The 22,669-nt window shown below is 43.2% G+C and overlaps 1 protein-coding gene across 1 annotated transcript in view; it reads right to left on the minus strand.

The window, feature by feature from the left end:
• Nucleotides 1-22,669, minus strand: part of LOC121272058 (protein mono-ADP-ribosyltransferase PARP6) — a 95,280-nt gene that overhangs the window by 46,511 nt on the left and 26,100 nt on the right. Inside the window, exons 6-14 of the mRNA XM_041178468.1 lie at nucleotides 21,029-21,119; nucleotides 17,876-17,942; nucleotides 15,989-16,138; nucleotides 14,135-14,285; nucleotides 13,398-13,451; nucleotides 11,299-11,394; nucleotides 9,090-9,182; nucleotides 5,676-5,801; nucleotides 3,328-3,393 (exon numbers count right to left, since the gene is read on the minus strand). Of these exons, the coding sequence (XP_041034402.1) occupies nucleotides 3,328-3,393; nucleotides 5,676-5,801; nucleotides 9,090-9,182; nucleotides 11,299-11,394; nucleotides 13,398-13,451; nucleotides 14,135-14,285; nucleotides 15,989-16,138; nucleotides 17,876-17,942; nucleotides 21,029-21,119 (894 nt within the window). The remainder of the gene's footprint in view (nucleotides 1-3,327; nucleotides 3,394-5,675; nucleotides 5,802-9,089; nucleotides 9,183-11,298; nucleotides 11,395-13,397; nucleotides 13,452-14,134; nucleotides 14,286-15,988; nucleotides 16,139-17,875; nucleotides 17,943-21,028; nucleotides 21,120-22,669) is intronic.

Raw genomic sequence — 22,669 nt, forward strand, 5'->3', positions numbered from 1 at the left:
GGGTGTCGCTGGCAAGGCCAGCATTTGTTACCCACCCCTAACTGCCCTTCAGAAGGTGATGGTGAGCTGCCTTCTTGAGGTTCTGCAGTCCATGTGGTGTAGGAATACCCAATTTTCGATTTGGCCAAGAGCAGAGTTAAATATCGGGCTTTTGGTACACGGAGGACAGAATTCCACAGGTTTTGCATCCTGAGGCAAGTCCAATTTCACCCCCACAGTCCACCAACCCACCCCTACCCCCAGACCCCATACAATCGAATGTTTTACATTGAGAACGAAGCGGAAAAAAGGTGTATCAAGGGGGTTCACTTCCACCAATCTTCACAATATGTCCATCGATGTCCCTCATGAGTAACGAAAGAAAGAACCTGCATTCAGACAGTGTCTTTCAGGGGTAGGTGATGACATAGCAGTAACGTCACTGGGTTAGTAATCCAGAGATACAGGCTAAAGCTCTGGGGGCAGGGGCCAGGGTTTTTCCTACGTCGGGTGGGCTGGGCAGGAGCGGGCGAGGAGCCGCTGCCATTTTACATGGGCAGGCCAATTAAGGACCACCCAGTGTAATATGCAACCGGTAGCGCTCAGCGACCTGTGCGGGCTGGGGGGGGGGGGGGTTGTGGAGGGGAGGGGAGAGTCAGGGCCAGCGCTCCTTCACGCATGCGCGCGATAGAGCTCAGCAACCTCCCAGAGGCACGGAGATTGAATGGATATTAAAATAATGAAAGAAAAGATTAAGAAACTTATTTAAACATGTCCCCTCATGTGACTGTCACATGAGTGGGGACATGTTTTTATATTTGTGGAAATGTATTTATTTATTTAATAAAAGCCCAATGTCAGCGCGTGCGTCATTTTACCCGTCAGCATGTGGGGCCTGCCCCCACAGGCCGACCGGAAAATCCTGCCCATGGGTTCAAATCCCTCCATGGTAGCTGGTAGCATTTAAATGCAATTAATAAAAATCTGGACTATAAAGCCGGTCTCAGTAACGGTGACCATGAAACGATCATCGATTGTTGTAAAATCTCATCTGGTTCACTCATGTCCTTTAGGGAAGGAAATCTGCCATCCTTACCTGGTCTGGCCTACATGTGACTCCAGACCCACAGCAATGTGGTTGACTCTTAACTGCCCTCTCTGAAGTGGCCGAGCAAATCACTCAGCTCTCGGGCAATTAGGGATGGGCAACAAATGCTGCCCTTGCCAGCGATGCTCACATTCCATGAAAGGACAAAGAAACAAAATGTTCTCAACATGTCCCAAAGCAGGGGCCAAAATAGCTTCATTTCTCGAGGGCTCTTTCTGAGATTTTCTTGTGGGCCACTTTTTGGTGTTCAGGGGCTACTTTTTTGGTCAGAGGTTCCTTGGGGGTGGAGCAGATCTAAAGATTTAAGTTAGAAACCGAACCGTTCTCAAAGCGGGAATTTGAAAACTTGTTCTCTGCCCCCACTAGAGGATATTAAAGAAACAAGAGGCTCAGTGGGCAGGCAGTCAAGAATCCACAACAATGAGCAGGTTTCCTTCATTCACAGTGCTTTCCCCCCCTCCTTCAGCAGCTGATATTAAAGCAAACTCAAGGCCTGGAAGATTGGGCACTTCTGAATTCATTGAACTCCCAGCTTTTTCTACAGGTTAAAACTTATAGAGCACGTGCACTCATGACAGCCAAAAAAAGGCCTGTAGTTAGGCAGACACTTCTATAGCAGAAACATTTCAAAAAAACCTAAGGGCAACAAAGAAAATGTATTTCCAAATATGCGTATGAGCATACGAATCAGGAGCAGGAGTAGGTCACTCAGACCCTCGAGCCTGCTCTGCCATTTGATAAGATCATGGCTGATCTGATTGTAACCTGCTGCATAACCCCCAATAATCTTTCCACCTCTTGCTTATCAAGAATCCATTCACCTCTGCCTTAAAAATATTTTGCTGTGCTACCTCCTGAGGAAGGGAATTCCAAAGGCTCCCGATCCTACGGGAGAAAAAAAAATTCTCCTCATCTCGGTCTTAAATGGGTGATCCCTTACTTTTAAATAGTGACCCCATAGTGTTTTTTTCTCCCTCCACCCCACATCTCTCTACTTTAAAAACTCACAAAATAATTTATTGGACAAGTAAAAAAAGAGAAATTATGTAATTGGAAAGGATTTAACTTATTTTTTCGTTTTTGTTATGTTATTGTTGTTCCAGCAGTAGTTAGGAAAGCTAGGCCAAGGTTTTAGAAGGAAAGATAAAGATATTATCTATCTCATATCTGTTTTAGGGACATTGATAATATAACAACAAAAGCACACTTCAAAATAATTTATTGGTTGCGAAATACTTTGGGTTGTGGGTTGAATCAAAAATATTTGTCAGGTCACCAGAATAACTATCCTGCTTTTCTTGGATTTGCTTTGCATCTCCCTGATTTGGTTGTCAGGGCCTCAGTTTAACACCCCGTCCAAAAAGCAAGACCTCCAATAGCGTGGAACTCCCTCAGAACCAGGTTAAAGTGTAGGCCCAAATTATGTGGTCAAGCCGGAGGGCTAACCAAGCTGTAGCTCAAACGACAGTGCAGCCAGTGAGCTAAATAAGCTGCGATGATCTAAGGCAGGGTTTAGTCAAAGAGAGAGGTATTGGGCATGGGCCTCGGTTACATCATTTGGGAGGTTTAGCTCATTTGCATTTGGGAAGTTGAAGTTTGCCAGTGGGAGGCATTACATGTTGGCGGTCATGGGGGTCAGATGCCTATCAAGCAAAAATAAGATTGCAACTTAATTTTTTGCTTTTCCATATTTCTGTTTGGACAGTGATGCAGCGTTAAGCAGCAAACTGTTAAATGCAGCTTAATTTTATTTTGTTGGTGTGGCTGATTAGGAGCAATGACTATCACAAAGAAGAGGTGAAATTCTCCTCTCCCAAGTTGTTTCTTTCATGGCAGAAAGATTAATCAGGAAGTTTCTGCATGAGGTTTAGATCGGAGGGGGTGGAGAAGATTAAGGGAGTTAAGGAATTTCAAAAGCAAGTTGATATTTTACCAAGAAAAGGATAGACATTATTAATTATGGTGAGCGCAACTAAAAAATTGAAACATGTTTCAGATTTGCCACACATCAGAGGATCCGCTCAACTTAAATTTTGGTTGAAAATCAGCTGGTTTCTAAATGGATAACTCATCTGTGATGCTAGTTCAAACCCAGGGGCCAAGTTGAAAATCTAACCCATTAACTGGCAAAATGTCCACATTCATTGTCTTTAATCTCAGTTGGTAAATTTCTGTCTTTGCAGTCAAGAAACCATAATGAGATAAAGGGTGTCCATGTAGTGTGAGCACTGTTGACATACCTGCGTCATTTCTCTGATGGACATTACACTATCCAGGGCTTTCTGTAGTCTCTCATAGTTCTTCTTCTGTAAATAGGCAACAAGAAAATGGTCAGACACAGGTCATCCCATGGGCAACAATTGGCAAGAACCTAACAACCCAACAGTTCACAACAAACTGGGTTAGGGTTAGGGTGCCAATGTAGTCAAAGCTGGGGCAGAAGTTCCCTTATCAAAGATTCTCAGCCAATGAAAATTCTAAATTGAACAATGAATTTGTGAGACAACAATAAAGGCTAGACATTAAAGATCAGGTAGACACAAGATCCAGTGGAACTCCTGACTGATCATTCCCAAAATGTCAGCTAGTCTTAGGCAGAAATTCTTCCAACTTATCCCACAAGGTCATGGATTCACTGGAGCTTTGTCCATATTTATTGAAGATCCCAATAACGTTATTGTGAACAAAAATGCCTGTTGATTGCAATAACTTCCGAAGTAATAGAGCAGAATCTGAGGGAAGGATTTATATTCAGAATGTTCCAGATGCTTGCTTAAAAACTGGGCAGGGTAACTTTGAGTATCTGGGAGGACTCTCCCTCCAAAACTAACTGGGCTGAAGGACAAGATGAAAAGGAAATAGAAGAAAAATAACTAGGTAAAAGTGAGGTAACACAATACAATAAAATACTAAATTTTAATTCTTTACTTTTAAAATTAGTACATTGTTTGAGCAGTTTAAACTAATATTTTATCCTGTTGAAAACATTCTTGGTGCACTTGGCACATAAGAAATAGGAGCAGAAGTAGGCCATTCAGCCCTTCAAGCCTGCTCTCCCGCTCTGTCAGTCAATAAGATCATGGCTGATTAGGTCATGGCCTCAACTTCACTTTCCTGCCCGTCATCCATAACTCTCGACTCCCCATAATTTAAAAATTTGTCTATCTCACTTTAAATATGTTCAACGATTCAGCCTCCTCTGCTCTCCGGGGTAGAGAATTCTAAAGATTCCTGACCCTCAGAGGAAATTCCCCCTCTTCACCATCTTGGGCATCTAATTAAATGGGCATCCCCTTATATTATGAAACTGTGCCCCCTCATTCTAGATTCCCCCAATGGGGGAAAATATCCTTCCAGCATCAACCTTGTCCAAGCCCCCCTCCGAATCTTACGGGGCAGAATTTCACCTATATCGGGGGGCTCGGTGGGGGCGGTTGGGAAGCCGACAGCGCCCCATGATCGAGGATGAAAGGCGATTTCACGCTGGCGGGCCAAGTAATGTCTGCCCAGTGTGTAACATGGTGGCAGCGGGGGTGGTGGGGAGTGTGAGCCGGGCGAACACGGCCTTCACACACGTGCACAAACGCTCTTCATAATCTCCAGCTCTGTGCCTCAGGGAAATGAAGTGTGATATTAAAAATATAATAACGGAAATAAAAATGTAATGAAACATGTCCCATGAGCAGGGACATGTTACTAACGAAAAATTGAAGTTTTTGTTTTATTTTTATTTGCTTTTGGAAACCTCATCCCGCCCGTGGATTGGGTTTCCAAAAAAAAGTGCAAAGGCCACTTGGGCTTTTTGCCAACCATAAGGTGAGGATCAGCAGTGAAATAAAATTCTTTTCATTAGCTTTTTAATGGCATCACTTGGCTTTTTAATTGTGGGCAGGTGCACTGCCGACCCAGGAGCAGGCCCACCAATCAGAACATCACAGGAATGCGCAATGACGTCGGGACATTCGTCCGACATCATCGCGTATCACTTTACGCTCGGTCAATTCGGGCGAGCGCCCGCCTGGCGAGCTAAAAATTTTACCCTATATGTTTCAGTAAGATCACCTCTCATTCTTCTAAACTCCAGCCTGCCCAACCTTTCATCATAAGACAACCCCTACATCCCAGGAATCAGCCTAGTGAACCATTTCCAATGCAAGTATATCCCTCCTTAACTGAGCAGATCAAAACTATACACATCTCACTAATGCCCTGAACAGCTGTAGCAAGGCTTCCCTCCTTCTATACTCTATCCCCTTTGCAATGAAAGCCAACATTCCACTTGCCTTCCTTGTTTCAACTGATGTACCTGTATGCTAACTTTTTGTGTTCCATGTACAAGGAGCATTTTAGCAATTGGTCTTTTCTTCATAGTTACATAACATGGGATGGGGGAAATAGGGTCCAAACAGACTGAAATAGATGAAATGAAGTCGGGAATTGGGAGCTAATCCAAAAATCTCCCATCTAAAGCAAAACAACGGTAAGTGGAAGTGAACTTGATGAGGTGTTGTCAACTCAATCACACAAGATCAGCTATAGAAATTTGACTGTTAGAGCTCAATGTAAATTTAGTTTAATAACAGTTCACCTTGGGGTTGAATGCCAGAGTTTTAGGATCACTTGGGTCCACGACAGAAGGGTAAGGCTCAAATATAATGCTTTTCCTTGGAGACTCCAAAGCAGCTCGACACATTGCAACCAACAGGTCCACCACCTAACAAACGAACCCTCATTATTATTCTTTGAGGCAAGTGGCGCTTCATACATTTAATTCACGCCCAACATTACTTGAGGCTACAACTAAAACAGAAAATGCTGGAAAAACTCAGCAGGTCTGACGGCATCTGTGGAGAGAGAAACAGAGTTAATGTTTCTGGTCCCTCTGACTCAACACCCAATGTTACAGATCAAATTGCCAAAAAAAAAAATCATGGAAAGTGACGATCCATTTCTTTGCTTGTCACATTATACACCCCAAAATAGTCGGCTATGGTTAACAGGCTATGACAGAGGGTACTTCATATTGTAATAATGTCACATACAAGCGAGGGGGAAGAGAAATGTCTTCCAAATGTTCCTAGATTACGTTCATAAATATATTTTCCCCTTCTTTCATTTTATGCCCATATCCTTCTCCACCTCGATTCCTTGCGGAAATATAGCTCCACCTCCATTGGTTAGCCTCCAGCACTTTACCGACATAGCCATTAGATTGTGAGCATCAGCAGGGTGGTTATCAAGAGCAAAACGTCTAGATGATAATGGTCTCCCTAGCCACTGATGCTGAAACCAACTGTAACATTCCTACTCCCGGATCAGAACGGCTAACTGGCTGGGAATTGGCAAGGGCAGGGAGGGTGCCTCTCGCTGGGCCCTTCCCAATGCTAAGTCGCTTAATCAGGCACTGAGTGTCTGACAAAGAGAGATCCCCCCCCCTCCCCTCCCCTCCCCCAAATGCCCCGCCGCCTGGAGCTCACAAGCAACAGTGTTTGCTTTTCGGGCTGGCTGCGTGGTGGGTCTGCCACACCCTGGCTAGGTGAACACCCAAGGGGGCAGGACGAGGCCCTTAAGTGGTCATTAATTGGCCATTTAACAGCCTCAAATGGCAACAGGCCAATAAGGTCATCCATGAGCTTTCCTGCCCCAGACTTAATCGGGGTACAGGTGGGATCTTCATTCCTCACCCTCCCACCTGATTAAGTGGCTGTCAGGATATTTATTGCCTTAAGGGTAATATAAAAAATGCAAGTGGTTGTTTATCAATTTTAATTCGAGGGATGTATAATTGCCTTTGAGAATTCTTATCTTGCTGCACTCCCATGAAGCACCTTGCAGCACTTGGCCACGTTAAAGTTGTAATACAAACGTGCATCACTCTGCAGGTTGGGGATTGTCACAGCAGCAATGTATCAGAATATTTTGGATGGTAGGTTGTGATCAAGGAAAAGGGCCTTAATAACATAGATAAAAACAAAAAAACTGCGGATGCTGGAAATCCAAAACAAAAACAGAATTACCTGGAAAAACTCAGCAGGTCTGGCAGCATCGGCGGAGAAGAAAAGAGTTGACGTTTCGAGTCCTCATGACCCTTCGACAGAACTTGAGTTCGAGTCCAGGAAAGAGCTGACCAACCCCCTCCACCTCTCTGTCTCTCTATCTCTCCGCCCCCCACACACACACCTTAAACCAGCTTATATTTCAGCTCTTTCCTGGACTCGAACTCAAGTTCTGTCGAAGGGTCATGAGGACTCGAAACGTCAACTCTTTTCTTCTCCGCCGATGCTGCCAGACCTGCTGAGTTTTTCCAGGTAATTCTGTTTTTGCCTTAATAACATGATTGGTAAACAATATAATTGAAACAATCAATTAAGAAGGAGTAAATCACTGGCACTTCAACCCCTTTAATGACATTTTAATTTAATGTTGATAAGTCTCCTTTGCATTTTGTCTTTTGTTTTTGCAGTTTCCCTTTAAGGGGCTGCTTTTTACTTTGTCCTTTGATTTGTTAATTTAGTTTATTTGTTTTGTAACAAAAGAGTTACAAATAATTGGACTGATGGCTCCACATAGGTCAGAGATGCAATTGCCTTAGATGCAGAAAGTCTTCTTCTAAAGATTCCCCAACAACACTCCTTCAAGTGGCAGAAACCAAACACGGCAAGAGTTCAGCCAAAATAAATGGTATATGAATGCCCCTTGTGGAGTGAGTTTCATTCCAGTTCAATGATGTAGGAACACTGAATTCACACAACATTTTTGCAATTATATCTTACAGCACCTTCTGAATTGTGCTGTCTCATTATATAAAGCCCCACCCACCCCAACTCCCTCAAAGTCAAGTTGAAAAGGAGCCACAGTGGTTTAGATTTTCCGACTGGTGTTTTGCTTTATCACTGTCGGTTAATCCAGACGGGTTAATGAATTGAAAAAAAATCTGGGCTGTTTTAATTTTTGAAGAACATTTGGTAATATCTGCAATAGTTTTATTTTCTGTCCAACTTTTTTGCCAATTCTCTGAAACACATTGGGTGGAATTTAATCTACCCCACCCCACTACCCCTGCATTGATGGTAAAGAGAGTGAATGTTTAATGTGGTGGATGGGGTGCCAATCAAGTGGGCTGCTTTGTCCTGGATGGTGTTGAGCTTCCTAGTGTTGTGGGAGCTGCACTCATCCGGGCAAGTGGAGAGTATTCCATCACATTCCTAGCTTGTGCCTTATAGATGGTGGACAGGCTTTGGGTGGGTCAGGAGGAAAGGGGTTATCTGCTGCTGAAACCCTCATTCATGCCTTTGTTACCTCTGGATTTGACTATTCCAATGCACTGCTGGCTGCTCTCCCACATTCTACCCTCTGTAAGCTTGAGGTCATCCAAAATTCTGCTGCCCGTGTCTTAACTCACAACAAGTCCCATTCCCCTATCACCCCTGCGCTCGCTGACCTAAACTGTCTCCTGGTCAAGCAACATCCTGGTTTTAAAATTCTCATCCTTGTTTTCAAATCCCTCCATGGCCATGCCTTATCTCTATAATCTCCTCCAGCCCAACAAATGTCTAAGATAACTGTGCTCCTCCAATTCTGGCCTCTTGAGCATTTCTGACTTTCATCGTTCCATCAATGGTGGCTGCATCTTAAGTTACCTAGGCCCCAAGCTCTGGAACACCTCCCCAAACCTCTCCACCTCCCTTTCCTCCTTTAAGACACTCCTTAAAACCTACACCTGTATCTACACATTTTGTCACCTGAACTAATATGTCCTTGTGGCTGAGCATCATATTTTGCTTTCTAATGTACCTGTGAAGTGCATTGATACGTTTTATTTTGTGAAAGACGCTATAAAATTAAGTCAAATTGGTCTCAAACATGAATGCAGTTTCTCTCTCCCCAGATGCTGCCAGATGTGAGTTTCTCAAGCACTTTTATGTTTTTAATTATATTACAAGTTTTTGGTGTTGAGTCAAGTAGCTTCCATTTCTGAAACAGGGAAAGCATGATTACCTACCTCAGCCCCAGTGGCAACCTCTTCTGCTGCTCCTGACATCACCCCCAGTGTATAGAATGAGAAGACACATAGCTCCCGGGTGCATACAGCAGGCTGGAGAATAAGGGAGTAAGGAAGGAAGACTGTCAGTCCACTGAAATTCAAGCTCCATATGCGAGTAATACAGGCAACCAGGTTCTTGCCTATTAGAATCTCAGCTTTGGCTCAGTGTTAGTGCTCTGAGTCAGAAGATTGTGAGTTCAACTCTCATTCAGAGACTTGAGTACAAACTGTAGGTTGACACTCCAGTGCAGTACAGAGGGAGTGCTGCACTGTTTGCCCTCTCAAGCAGACCATAAAAGTCTATTTCACAGAAGAGCAAGTGCCTTAGCTCAGCGTCCTGACCAATATTATCCCTGAGCCAGCGTCACTAATTGATTATTTGGTCATTGTCGCAGTGTCATTTGTGGGAACTTGGCACGTGCAAATTGACGCTAACACTTCAAAACTACCTCATTGGCTGGGATGTCCTAAAATGGGTGGAAGTTGCTGAATAAGGTGCAAGTCCTTCTTTGAAAACAATAATGTGTGGATCAGCTATCACTTTAAGCCACATGACACATGTGTATCTCAAACTTACCTGCATTAACATATGGAGTCGTGGGTGACTGGAGCGCATGTTTTTCTGTGTTATTGTAATAACTTCAATAAAATCAGGAATGAAAAATTAGTAGCGTCAGCTCCCCTAGTGATTTGGCTGGTTACCTATCAGGAAGGACATGTATTGCGTTTGCCAATCCAGAAAACCTTTGAGGCTGAGGGAGGAAGTTTGGGGGGGGGGGGGGGGGGGGGGGGCGGAGTGCAATTGTAAATTTCAAAATGGAAATGGATGGATTTTTGTTCGGTAAAATGGCCTTTAAGGATATGAAGCTAAGACAGGCAAATTGGTTTAAGATGCAGGTCAGCCACGATCTAATTAAATGGGGAAATCAGGTTCAAGGGGGCTGAGTGGCCTCCTCTTGTTCCTGAATTCCTAGCTCAGTCAGGGGGAGCAGGAAAGGGTGTTCAACCGGCATTTGGATGCAAAAAGAGAAAAGAAAAACTCTCTTGACTGCCGCTGAGTGACTTCTGTTGGAAATGCGTGTCTGACCCTATATACACACATTTGTGCCAGTCAAATACTCTGCCAATGCCACGAATGGTTAAGTGGGCAAGGTACTTGAGGCTGCCTGTTCATGAGGGAACCATTACTAGGAAGCTAACAGCTTTGGGATGGGGTGGGATAGGGTACTGAAGAGTATTTACATAATTAAGGAGGGCATTTTTATTAAAACTAACCAGCAAAATTGTATCGATTGAGGACTGTGACGATTCCTTAGCTCAGAATAAACGGTCACAGATTTCAAAGGGGTTTATGAAAATTGAATTACTCATCACTTAGGATGCAGTTATAGGACCAGTGTCCTGCTAAAATTAAATAGTAAATATGAGAAAATTAAGGTAATGGGTGCAACTGCTTCATATGGCTAACGCTAAGAACTGGGATGAGATACAACGTCTTTGGGATTTAGGCCCAAGCTCACCCAGAAGTAACAGCTGAGAATCAACTGGACACTTTAGGAGAGTGTGTGTATGCAGCCACATGTGCATGTTTGTTTGGATAGACTTGAGAAAGATTACCTTCCTTTTTGTTGCTGTCTCTATTGTTTGTCATTTTACCTCTGGTTGGAAAATATGCACAAAATTGCTGTAGTGTCTGTGCCCACTTGAGTTATCTTCTCAATAAAACCCCTACAAGCTTCCAGTTTTGAAGTTATTTTCTTTGAATTTGGAGGGAGGCAAGTATAAGCCTTTAGGGATGGGCAACAAATGCTGGCCTAGCCAGTGACGCCCACATCCCGTGAATGAATTTTTAAAAAGTCTGATGCTGTCAACATTCCCTGGTGAAGTCAGATTCTTGAGTTTTGGCCAATGGTTTTGTGGAACTGCCCATTAAGAGATGACCTGCCCTCCATTTCTCCCAATCTCCTTACAAGACAATGGCCAATCTTCCATATAGTAATGTCATTCCTGGACTCGGAAATGCAGCCAAGATTGCAAATTGCTGAGTGGGAACCCAGGAATATTAATCACTATTCGACCAGTCTATGATTCTGGTCTGTGCCCATCAAACAACCTATTTTCCACTCTAACATCTACCATACTGCAAAGTCAGTTACATTGTGCTTACCTTTAACATTGATCCATTCTGGAATACATGCTGTTCGTCACACACAACACAGTATTCATTCAGAGTGGGGATCCTTTGCTCTGCATACTTCATGGTCTGAAACAGTGAGGTACAACTGAGTGACAATATGCCTGTAGCTGAGTGCTTTTGGGGCTGTGTCAGTTTTCCACTGCTATCAAAAAGGAAATCTGCCCTGGCTCCATGCAAGTGTTTCATGGCTGCAGACCCCTTTGTGTGCTTGGAGGCGTGCAAGAAGGGGAGATGAACAAGATGATAGGTGCTTACAGCACAGAAAGAGATGATTTGACCCATCAGGCCCATGCTGGCTCTTTCAAAGCGTTATCCAATTAATCCCACTCCTGCGCTCTTTTCCCACAGCCCTGAAAATTTTGCCTTCACGTATTTATCTAATTTCCTTTTGTAATTTTCCATTGAATCTGATCTTTTGCATGGTGCTGGGAAAATTGGTACTAGCTGCCAAGAAGCGGTGACGTTCCAGCTTTGATGGAATTGGAAAACTAAACAACGGCTTCATAGCTAAAGCGATTTGACAGCCAAGTTCCAACATGACCTCAGGCCACCTCTCACTCGAAGCATTGTTATAAACTGGTTAAACCTTCTCGGGACTCACTTGGCTGGTCTGCTGCACAACGTACAATACAGAGATGTCAAATTAGTCCCAATTAAAACAGACTTGTTTCTGGCTGAGCAGAGAGTGCCACAGGCAACAGTTAGACAGCAGGAACCATTCTCTGAACATTGTCTCTCACTTCACATGCCACGGGGAAGCTGGCAAGGCGAGAGGAGAAAAAATTGGGGCAAAAGGGGGAGAATTTTTAAAAGGTAAGGCACTTTGATCTCTACAAATTTCAACATATTAAAGACATTGTCTCTTTAAATGTATTAAAGAAGTCACTAAGCACAGGGATGAGAATGATTTCCTATCAGACTACAACATAAACATTATCTACCATACAGTATCTGCAGATACATCCTGTGGTGGAGTTACCAAATTCCAAACTTAAAATAAAGCCAGCGGATATAGATTAGTCTTAAGAATGGTTGTGATCTTTAGTTTGGTAACTGCCTTGTATTCTCAATGGGCGGATCCAAGTAACTGGAGTTACTTATATGTAGCTATGAGACCTATTGAAGATTGTGGGTAGTTGTAAATTCTGGGTCAAATGACTGGTTTTCTTCTTTCTTAACATTGTTTCCCATCTATAACAAAGTGCGCTACCTGGGGTGTGACAGACAAAGCTCACACTAAATGCAACATCTGTATATACCCAAAAACAAATGCACAGAATCCCACAATCACCACCTTGAATTTCCTGTCATCTTGAGAACAAGGCTTCCCAAAACATGGGTCGTGACCCCAGGTGGGGTCACAAGACAAGATTTTGGGTTCGCAGACTCCGAGGGGGTAATGGCTACCATGGAGCTTGTTTGAATGTTAACAGCTGTGAGGACGCTTTAAATCCTCACATTTTTTCCTATAAATGGGTGTGGCCTAACGGACAGCTTTTTGAGGCCTGATTGCTGCTGCAAAAAAAACCTATGAAAAGGTAGATTTTTGTTTCTGATTTTAAAAAACCCTGCTGTTTAAATAACTTCGACCACGCTGAACTTCCACCCCACCCCCACCTGCTCAGAAGCTAAAACAGCCACCACCGCCCAACCAACCGGTCTCCCCACCTCAACAACCGAAGCTACAGCTCCCACCCACCCGGGGTCACACAAAGCCTGTGCAGCATTAAAATGGGGGTATCACCGGGAAGCGCTGCAATGAGGATTTTTTAAAATTTTACTTTTATAATTGCTTTCTCTGTGGCAAGCAGTCTTTCCTTTCCCCATAACGGACTCAAAATGAGGGCAGGGCTCTCTAAGGAGATGCTATAAGGAGTAGATGTCTTGACTAGGAGGTTGCGCAAGACCCGGCTGAAACAGAGATGATTGGGTAATTTCTCGGTCAATCCTGTCTAGAGAGAAGACCGTTTTAAAGAGCTTGGACTTATTTTATGCACAAAATTTGTACTGGTAATGATCCTCCCATTCACTGCAATTTACTGTAAGAAATATTCCTGCTCAGAGTTTACCTGTACGAGAAAGCCATATTCTAACGTTGGAATGTTCTTACAGTGGCTCCCAGCCTGTGGGTAAATGGATAAGATTGGTAAGACACTGAGCAAATGGATAATTTCTTAATGATAAATTAATCTTGGGTCTCCAAAAGATGGACAGTGCAGCACTGCCATGTGAGGGAGACACCTCATCCCAGGAAACTCTGACCCAATACGATAGCCTAAATCAGATTCTTCCTAAACTGTAAAATAATGTAGACGTTCACAGACAGATGGGAATAAGTTGGTGCTACATGCTCCATTTGCAACTCTTCACCAATACATTCCCAATGCCATCCACAGTATTGGAGGGAGCAAGCTCGATGTTCCGGCTTCGCCGTTGGGGGATTCTCTGTAACAGATGTGGCGTGCCAATCAAACGTCCACTGACTGGAAGACCTGGCCACTGGGAAGGGCTAGAAAATTTCCACCTTGGGCACAGGAAGGAGGGGAGAGGGTATCATGAGCTGCTGTAAAGAATGTGCTATATAATGATTTGGTATTTTTGGTCAACTGTACAACTTGGGTCATCATTGTAACTGGGAAGTATATTTCTGTTTGAAACTAAAACAATTCAAATGAATGTCACTCTTCAGTAACTGAAAATTGTCGGTTTAGAAATTCATGCCACGTAAATAGATTTTACATATCTGTTGTCCATTTAAATGAACCCACAGTTGCAGATCATTTACACTATACGGGGTGAAACTTGCCTGATTGGCAGAGGGGTACCCAAAGAGTTCTGGTTTGGGAGTTTTCATAGTGCAGGAAATGGAGCGATTAATGATGCGATTGACTCGGAGATCTGGCACCCCGAGTTTGCTCTTTAACATGGAGTCCTGAATGAGGGGAAAACTTGGAGATCTACAATGAGAGATGGAGAAATAATTTCATCAGCTGGCAGAATAATATTAAATGTTCACAAATGACCAGAAGGTAAAGGTCTATCTTAATTATCCAATAATTTTTATCACCCATCTTATCAAGGATGATAATAATTTAATGCTCCGAGAGATGGGATATGGTCATCAACGAAGTCTCAATTGGATCTTTCACCTCACTGAAATTTAGTGTGGTAAAGACTACATTGCTAACTTCCTTGCTAACTAATGTTTCCTTGTTCACTCTAAAGTCTTGGTCTAAATTGGAATAGAAAACCACCCATGGCATTTAAGTATGGAAGGGAACACTTCAAAAATTATTACATTTTTCTATTTTGGACTTGACCTTCACTTTGACAGTCAGTCTGAACACAAGAATTAGGAGCAGTAGGCCATTCGGCCCCTCAAGCCTGCTCTGCCACTCGATATGGCTGATCTGTTTATGGTCTCAATTCCACTTTCTTGCCCCCCCCCCCCCCCCCCCCCCATAACCCTCAACCCCCTTGTCTGTTAAAAATCTACTTAGTTCAGCCTTGAATATATTCAACGACCCAGACTCCACTGCTCTCTGGGGAAGAGAATTTCACAGAAAAACAACACCAAGAGAAAAAAAATTCTCCCCATCTCAGTTTCAAATGGGAGAACCCTAAGTTTTAAACTGTTTCCCCTGGTTCCAAACTCCCACACGGGGAGAAACATCCTCTCTGCATCCACCCTGTCAAATCCTCTCAGGATCAATAAAATCACCTCTCATTCTTCTAAACTCCAATCTGCTCAACCTTCCCTCATGAAACCTTTCCTGGTTCTCCTCTGCACTTCAGAGTTATTGTTTCTGCTGCTACAATGTGTAAAACAGCTGCTGTCATAAACTGAAAAAAGGACTTGACATTCGAACCATCATTTGGAGAAATATCACCTTTTTACTCCCTCTCTTTCTTTGGCCTTTCATCCACCAAACTCTGGCTGGGAAAGCAGCCAGCTGGCATCATTCCAAATTACTGCCAACTGGACGATTGGCTCCTGCTACTGGGCACCTCAAGGTGCCTAAAGGCATCTGGTTTGAGAGTGACGTACCCACATTTCTCCCCTCACCCTTTATGAGGACGCACTTAAAACTCTGATTACCTTCCACCCTGCAGCAATGGACCAGGTGAGATAACAAAGTCCACAGGCACGAATGTGCAGCTTGCCATTCTTGAACAGCAGGTTGGCACAAATTACTCCTTAAATTGCTGCTACCATTTATTAACGGAATCATATATTGACCAAATTTTAGTCAACCATCCAAGATTGCCCTAGAGTCTCCAAGAATTAAAGACTAATCTTCCAGATACTGTTGCAAGCAACTCAGGAGAAACCTCATAGGCCGGGATTTTCTGGCTCCGGCTTGGTTGGTCCTGTTGTGATGGATGCGAAGGTGCTTTCAAACTTCCATTTACTTTGGCGGGACCAGAGGATCCCACCGGCAGGAAGGGCTGGAAAATTCGGGCCATAATGACACCTTTTAATTTTTCATTTTCTTTCAACGCTTTCCTTCACTAGTTCTAAAAATATTTGGAGATTGGCAGGAGGGAAAGCTGTTTGACATGTGATGGGGCTTCCAGGAATGTGTGCAATTAGGATGGCTAACTCTACTCCCTTAATGCTACCACTTGTGAAACCAACGCCGAACAAAAGCCCCTTTACTTTGGGATTGGTGAGAAGATGCTGAGCCCAGATCGGAATTTCTTCACAGTGCCACTCGATTTGAACCAGCTCTGCCTCTTCTCCTGCTGGCGCTTCAGGAAATCATTGCTCAGGTGCTTCCACTGCTGAGAGGTAAACATTCCCAGAATTCTGCAAAGGAAGAAACACAGGGCATTGACCATCACATTTCCCTCTCGCACAAACCAAACAACGAGTCAACCCCGTCTTCGGAATTAGCCAGGAATTTCCTCCAATCTGTTTCGCTCTACCACCGGAATTTGGTCAGGGTTGTGACGGGAGTACACTGGTTTTCCGCTTTGCCTCTGGGGAGTTATAGCAGCACCGCAACCAGGAAGCCTGAAGAAATTTCAGGGCCATTTTTTTTCTCTAAAACGAAAGCTTATTTGCTACATGAGTACGTCTGACTAAACTTGAAATTGTTTGTACTTCCTTTTCTGTATTTTGTTTTGAAGAAGGCGGGGGCTGTTTGCGCTGGGGTTGAATCATGGAACTCAGTATCACCATTAAACCTCACAACTAATCACCAAGGAAGCTGTTCTAATGAAAGGTGATTGAGGGTTAACTATTGGCCAGGATAACTCCCCTAGTTTTCTTCGAAATAATATCATTGGATCTTTTACATCCATGCCAGAGACCAGATGAGTCATTGTTTAAATGTTGCATCCAAAAAGACAGTGCCTCCAACAATGCAGCACCTCCTCAGTACTGTACTGGGAGTGTCAGCTGAGATTTTGTACCCAAGATCCCCGAGTGGAACTTGAACCCACAACCTTCTGACTGACAGAAGGGACTGTTACCAGTTGAGCTATGACTGACACTTCAAAACCTTTGGAGAACACAAGTATTAGGAGCAGGAGTAGGCCATTCAGTCCCTCTAACCACTCCACCATTCAATAAGATCATGGCAGATTTGACTGGGGCTTCAACTCCACTTTCCTGTCAGCAACCCCATAACCTTAGACTCCCTTGCTCCTTGCAGCGCTTGTGTATGTTTTACAGGTTGAGTATCTTTTGTCCGTAAATCCGAAAACCAAACACATCCAAAACCTACACTTTTTTTGAACCCCATCAACCTCTAATGTGGGAAGTCTTGACTGTTTACCTTGCGATTTTTGTGGTGAACATGCCAAAAAGAAAGGGACTGTTACCAGTTGAGCTCTGACTGACACTTCAAAACCTTTGGAGAACACAAGAATTAGGAGCAGGAGTAGGCCATTCAGTCCCTCGAGAAAAGGCACCCTGTATTTACTATTCAGAGATACATCTTACTTTTATAGCCATTTTATTAACTTTAGACGACAGCTAGCCTGGTCTTAGGCTATTGTAATGAAAGTTTATACGCAGAATCCAAAAACCAAAACGATCTGAAATCTGAAAGGCAATCGGCCCTCAGGGTTTTGGATAAAGGGGACCCGACCTGTCTCTATTCTACAGATCTCTCATGGCAATGTTTGACGAGATGGAAAATATGCTGTTTTATAAATATATAACTACAATGTGATGGGAATGACTTGTACAGGATGTTGACACTTACAGAAAATGCATGCCAAATGCAAGACTATCATGTTTGAGATTTGTAGTAGTATACTGTACATATAATGCCTTCATAATCACACATAAATGTGATCCACTTTTAAAATATAACATTCCCTTATAAAAAAGAAAGATTTGCATTTATATAACGCCCTTCACAACCTCAGGACATCCCAAAGCACTTTACAACCAATGGAGCATTGTTTGGCATGTAACCACTGTCGTAACATAGGAGACACAGCAGCCAGTGTTGCATACAGCAATACCCCACAAACAGTGAGGTGACGATGACCTGTTTTAGTGACGTTGTTTGATGGGGACCATTGTACTTACTTCTTCAGCTGTAATCCTAAGCCAAATCCCTCCTTGTTGGATGGCTGGAAAACATCTACTGATGGCTCTGTTGGGTGATTCAAACAGCATCATTTGTGAGGGCTTATGGTACTTTCAAGACAAAGACTATTGGGTCAAACAGGTAATATCTGCTGTGCATCAGCCATCTTTAAATGCATCTTAATTTGATATTGAACAACTCAAAAGGTGTAAAGAAGTGAGATTTGCTTCTCAAGAGATCCTCACCTCTCTTCAAAGAACTACACAGAAGTGAATTACTTGGAAATGCAAGGAAGGTGACAGCCATTTTGTGCATAAAAAGATCCAATAATCAGTTATGACTGGCTACTCTATTTTTGGTGATGTTGCAGAAGGAACTATTGGCCAAGACAGCAGGAGAATTCACTCCTCCTCTTCAATTAATTCCCTGGAAACTTTAACAATGCTCCGATTTGTTAAACTAGAGAGAAGCTCTCAACTTAAAAGCTCATCCATCAGTATTACATTGGAGTGTCAGCATAGAGCTAGTAGTCCTCAAGGGGAACTTGAACCCATTAGAATTGTGGCTCAAGTCAACTTGGTAGGTAGTATAACAGCGCATGCACTCCCAGTTCTGAAATAAGAACAGAAAATGTTGGAAACATTCAACAGGTTGGCAGCATCTCTAGGGAAAGAAATAGAGTTAACAATTCAGGTCAGTGACTTTTTGAGACTTTGTCCTGCTCTATTATTTGGACATTTAAATCAGATAAAATTAATCTGAGTGAAACGTTGCAGAAGATTTCATACCTTATTCTTTCTGCAGTTGGTAGTAAAGAAGCTGCATGTTCACTATTTTTGCAGTTGAGGCCAATCTCAAGAAATGTTTTGACCACATGCGCAACTGCTTGGTTCCACCCAATTGACAAATATCAGGGCTGAAGACAAAGGTCATAAACTGCATATTCCCCACAACACCTAACCTCCATGCAAAATGTTGAATAATGCCAGAACGAATGGCATATCTTCACTTTGAGACCCTCTTTATACATGGTAAATGTGTTGTAAAAATCTAAGTCTTTGCAATGCACTTATAGACCTAAAGGAAATGATATTTTACCTAAAAATGAATCAACACTTGGTATAATTGTAGAAAATATATAAATCAATTCTTGTACAGTAGCAGTCTAATTTGATTCCATAATATATTCAGCAAAGGGTGGTTTCATGTGCATCATGTAACCTATACGGCTGGGTTTTCATTGCCGATTTGTTGGACCCACCTTGGTAAAAAGTGCCTCGATACACACAATTTTCACTCTGAGGAGGGTGCGGCAGGGGTGGGATAGCAGTAACAGAGCATATACAACCTCAGGAGCCAGCAAATGCTGAGGTGGCCTAGTTAAAAGGCCCACCCAGTTGTCTGGCGCTTCATCCCATTTGTTTTAAAGCTATTAGCTTTCTTGATAGCACCCCTCCCACCCCCTTACCATCCACCATGTCCCCTCAAATACCCTCCATGCCAATTCAATTCCAACTCATGCCCCCATCCAACTGCCATGTTCCCTCATAGTCCCCATGACAACTCACCCAGTAGTCACCATGGGCAGACCTCAGGAGTCATATGGAGATGAAAGAAAATGAATTTCTAACAACCTAATACAGCTCTCATTCCTACAAATTTGATAGTGCAAAAACTCCCAATCATGAAATCTATTCAAACCTTTAAATCTCAAATGGTTAATCTCTTATAAAAACAAACAAACATCTATTCAGACCCCATATCAAAGATGGCCAATCCTTTAACAGCTTCTTTAAACTGTCAAACAAACTGTGAACTCAGAAACGCCTGCTGAAATAATTAACTTTTGAAACTCAGCCAAGCATTCATAGTGATATATTAATGATAGTCTTCTTTGGGAAATGTCAACTAAAACCGCTATTGAAACTGCACAGATTGTAATTTTTTAAACTAATCTACACTGGATGGCCTGTCAATCAAAGCAGTCCAGCAGAGAGCTTTTTTAAAGCTCTCACTGACAGCTGCAGCCTGTTTTTTTAGCCCCTCACTGACACCTGCAGCCTGCTTTATTTAAATATTTAAAGAGTGGGGGATTTAACAAAATTTCAGCTCATGACACTGAAACAGACCTCATCCACCCTTCAAGAGCATTTACATCTACTGCATCAATTTCTGACTCTGACACTGCAGTTAACGTCTTTGCAATTGCCAAAATGGGGTCTGTTTGAACTCAAAACTAAGTGCAAATGGCCCTGCTGAGTTTGGGTTTCCCTCCAGTGTGAATCTCGCCCCTCTCCATTTCCCCTGACAGCAAAAATTGGATATATTGCACATGGGGCTGGGGCTTCAGCATTTGGGTCCTGCCTCCATTCTTAGAGCTCTGCAGGGTCTTCCTGACTCCAAGAAAAATCCAGCCCATAGTCTCAAGTTGGATTTATGAGTTGTTGTATCACAATGTTCAACCTCTTCGTTAAATTATATATTACATTGTGTTGACCAAAAGGAATGAATATGGCAGCAAACTAAAGCCAACAGACCAACAGCCTTGTGAAAAACTTATCCTTAACTTAACAAGGACCACTGTGACAATCCAATTTAGTGTTAACTAAATTCAAATAAGAGAGTGCTTACTGTGGAATTTCACTGACCTGTAGGTGGGTTGAGGTTGCCCAGATTTATTTCACATTGACTCTCCCCTGTTATCAGGCAGAGGGACTTACAATTAATCAGATTGGTAGGATGCAGACTCTCAGGTCTTGGTGGATGAAAGTGTGTCAACTCACTGTAAATGGCCAAATATCACCTGAATGCCACATTCGGGCACTTAGGTCTCCTTTGCTTTTTTGATTGCCACTTTTACAGCTTTGTCAGGGGTAGCGTAATGAACCTGAGCGGTTGACCTATGAGCAGGTGGAGCTGAGGCTTCATGCACTCACGTGGAGCTAGACACGCTGTATATATGGCAAAATCCATTTGATTCTGTTGTTGGAAGTAGGGAGAGGAGAGAGAGAGAGAGAGAGAGAGAAGCTAACTGTTATGTGTTATTAGGTAAATACTCTGTCTCACATGAATAACCAATTTCTCAGTCAGGTGAACAATCCGCTTGGGTAATTTGAGAAGAGACTTGAATGAAATTCATGCTCGTCACTTACCAGGTCCATCCAGGTACTGAGATAGAGAAAACCTCAGCCTGAGTACAATGGGCTCTATCCTCGCCACCTTCCAAGCTGTTGCGATCTCCTCCTGTTAACAAATTACATTGGTTACAAAGAGCAAGTCTTGATCGGTGGACACGATTGTAGTCAGTTAATTCTAGCTTAATACCTGATCCTGAAACAACCAGGAACTATAGTGGGCTAACCTATATTTTAGGACTGTGAATTCTAACAAAACACCTGCACATATGTGGACTTTAATGAATGATATTGTCCAACGGACTTAAGATCATGGAGTACAGAGCACAGAGGTCATTAGGCCTAAGGAACCAACCCCATCCATCAGGGTGTAGAAAATGAATAATATCACAGGCTCTGTTCATGTACTTAATCTATAAATGGCTAGAGCGGTCGGAAGAAAACCTTGCTGCTGCTGAATTTTATTGTTGGGAGAGTATCAAACTGTTTAGCCTTTCTGCTCTGTCCCTTGGAAGCAGCTCTCATATTGTGCAATAAATATAGGGAAACCATGGACCTGTCATCATGGTGAAGAATTTGGATTAGGTAAGAGTGGACAACCTGGTGAGTCAAGTGCCTGTGTGCAATGGGCTTTTTTGTTTTTTTTAGCCCCATTCCAAGCTCCATTTGAACCTGAAGAGAAAGGTTATTTTAACGTTGAATGTGGAATATGCAAATTGCGCTCCCTTTGACCTACTGCAATGAATGGCACTGTTAGCTTCTCTCCAGCTCTGCCTTTATGTCATCCTGTGCCTCCTTCAGGGCAATGGGTAACTTCTTCGTGCCATTTCTCTTAATGTGCAGTTCTTTTTTTTTATTTTATTACCATGGGGCTTTGATATGACAATAATTAAGAGTTACAGGTAGCGTCGTATCCAACGTGATTACTTGCAGTGGGTTTTTTAACATTATGGGCAGAATTTTCCCCTCGGAGATTTGGGGGCGGGACCCGGTCGCCGAGGGGAAAACGATGCGGGATGACACTGGGAGGAATCCCGGACGTCATCCCGGTCCCTTTAAATATTCAGGAAGGCGGGGGCACAGCGCAATCAGCTGTCTACTCGCCGACCTGTCAATGGCCAATTGAGGCCACCGACAGGATAATTAAGCCAATTAAAGGCCCTGCCCGTCCAACCTTAAGGTTGGTAACCAGGCCAGGAGCCCCGGCGGGAAGGAGAAAAAACATGAAACCTCATCCCGCCGGTGGATTTAATAAACTTTGTGATATTTATTAACATGTCCCATCTCCTGTGATATTGTCACCTGAGGGGGACATGTTAATAATTCTTTTTAGTTTTCTATTTTTTCAAGTTTATAAAACTTTCAGCGCTCTCCCTGAGACAGCTCTTAGTCTCAGGGAGCAGTGCGCTCTTTTGTGCGCATGCGCACTCTGACAGTTGGGGAATCCCTGCCTCCCCCCTGCACAGGAAGGACATAGCGCTTCCCGCCGGGCAGGCCGCTGGGTGGGCCTTAATTGGCCCGCCCACTCAAAATGGAGGCGGCACCCGTTTCGGCGGCAGAGTTCGGCTGCCGCCCGCCCATCGAGGGCTAAATTCTGCCCAGTGTTTTCCAGGATATGCATCCATTATACGTTTTTAACCCACTTGGCATGTTCATTGC

The sequence above is a fragment of the Carcharodon carcharias genome, chromosome 32, assembly GCF_017639515.1.
Source record: "Carcharodon carcharias isolate sCarCar2 chromosome 32, sCarCar2.pri, whole genome shotgun sequence".
NCBI lineage: Eukaryota > Metazoa > Chordata > Chondrichthyes > Lamniformes > Lamnidae > Carcharodon > Carcharodon carcharias.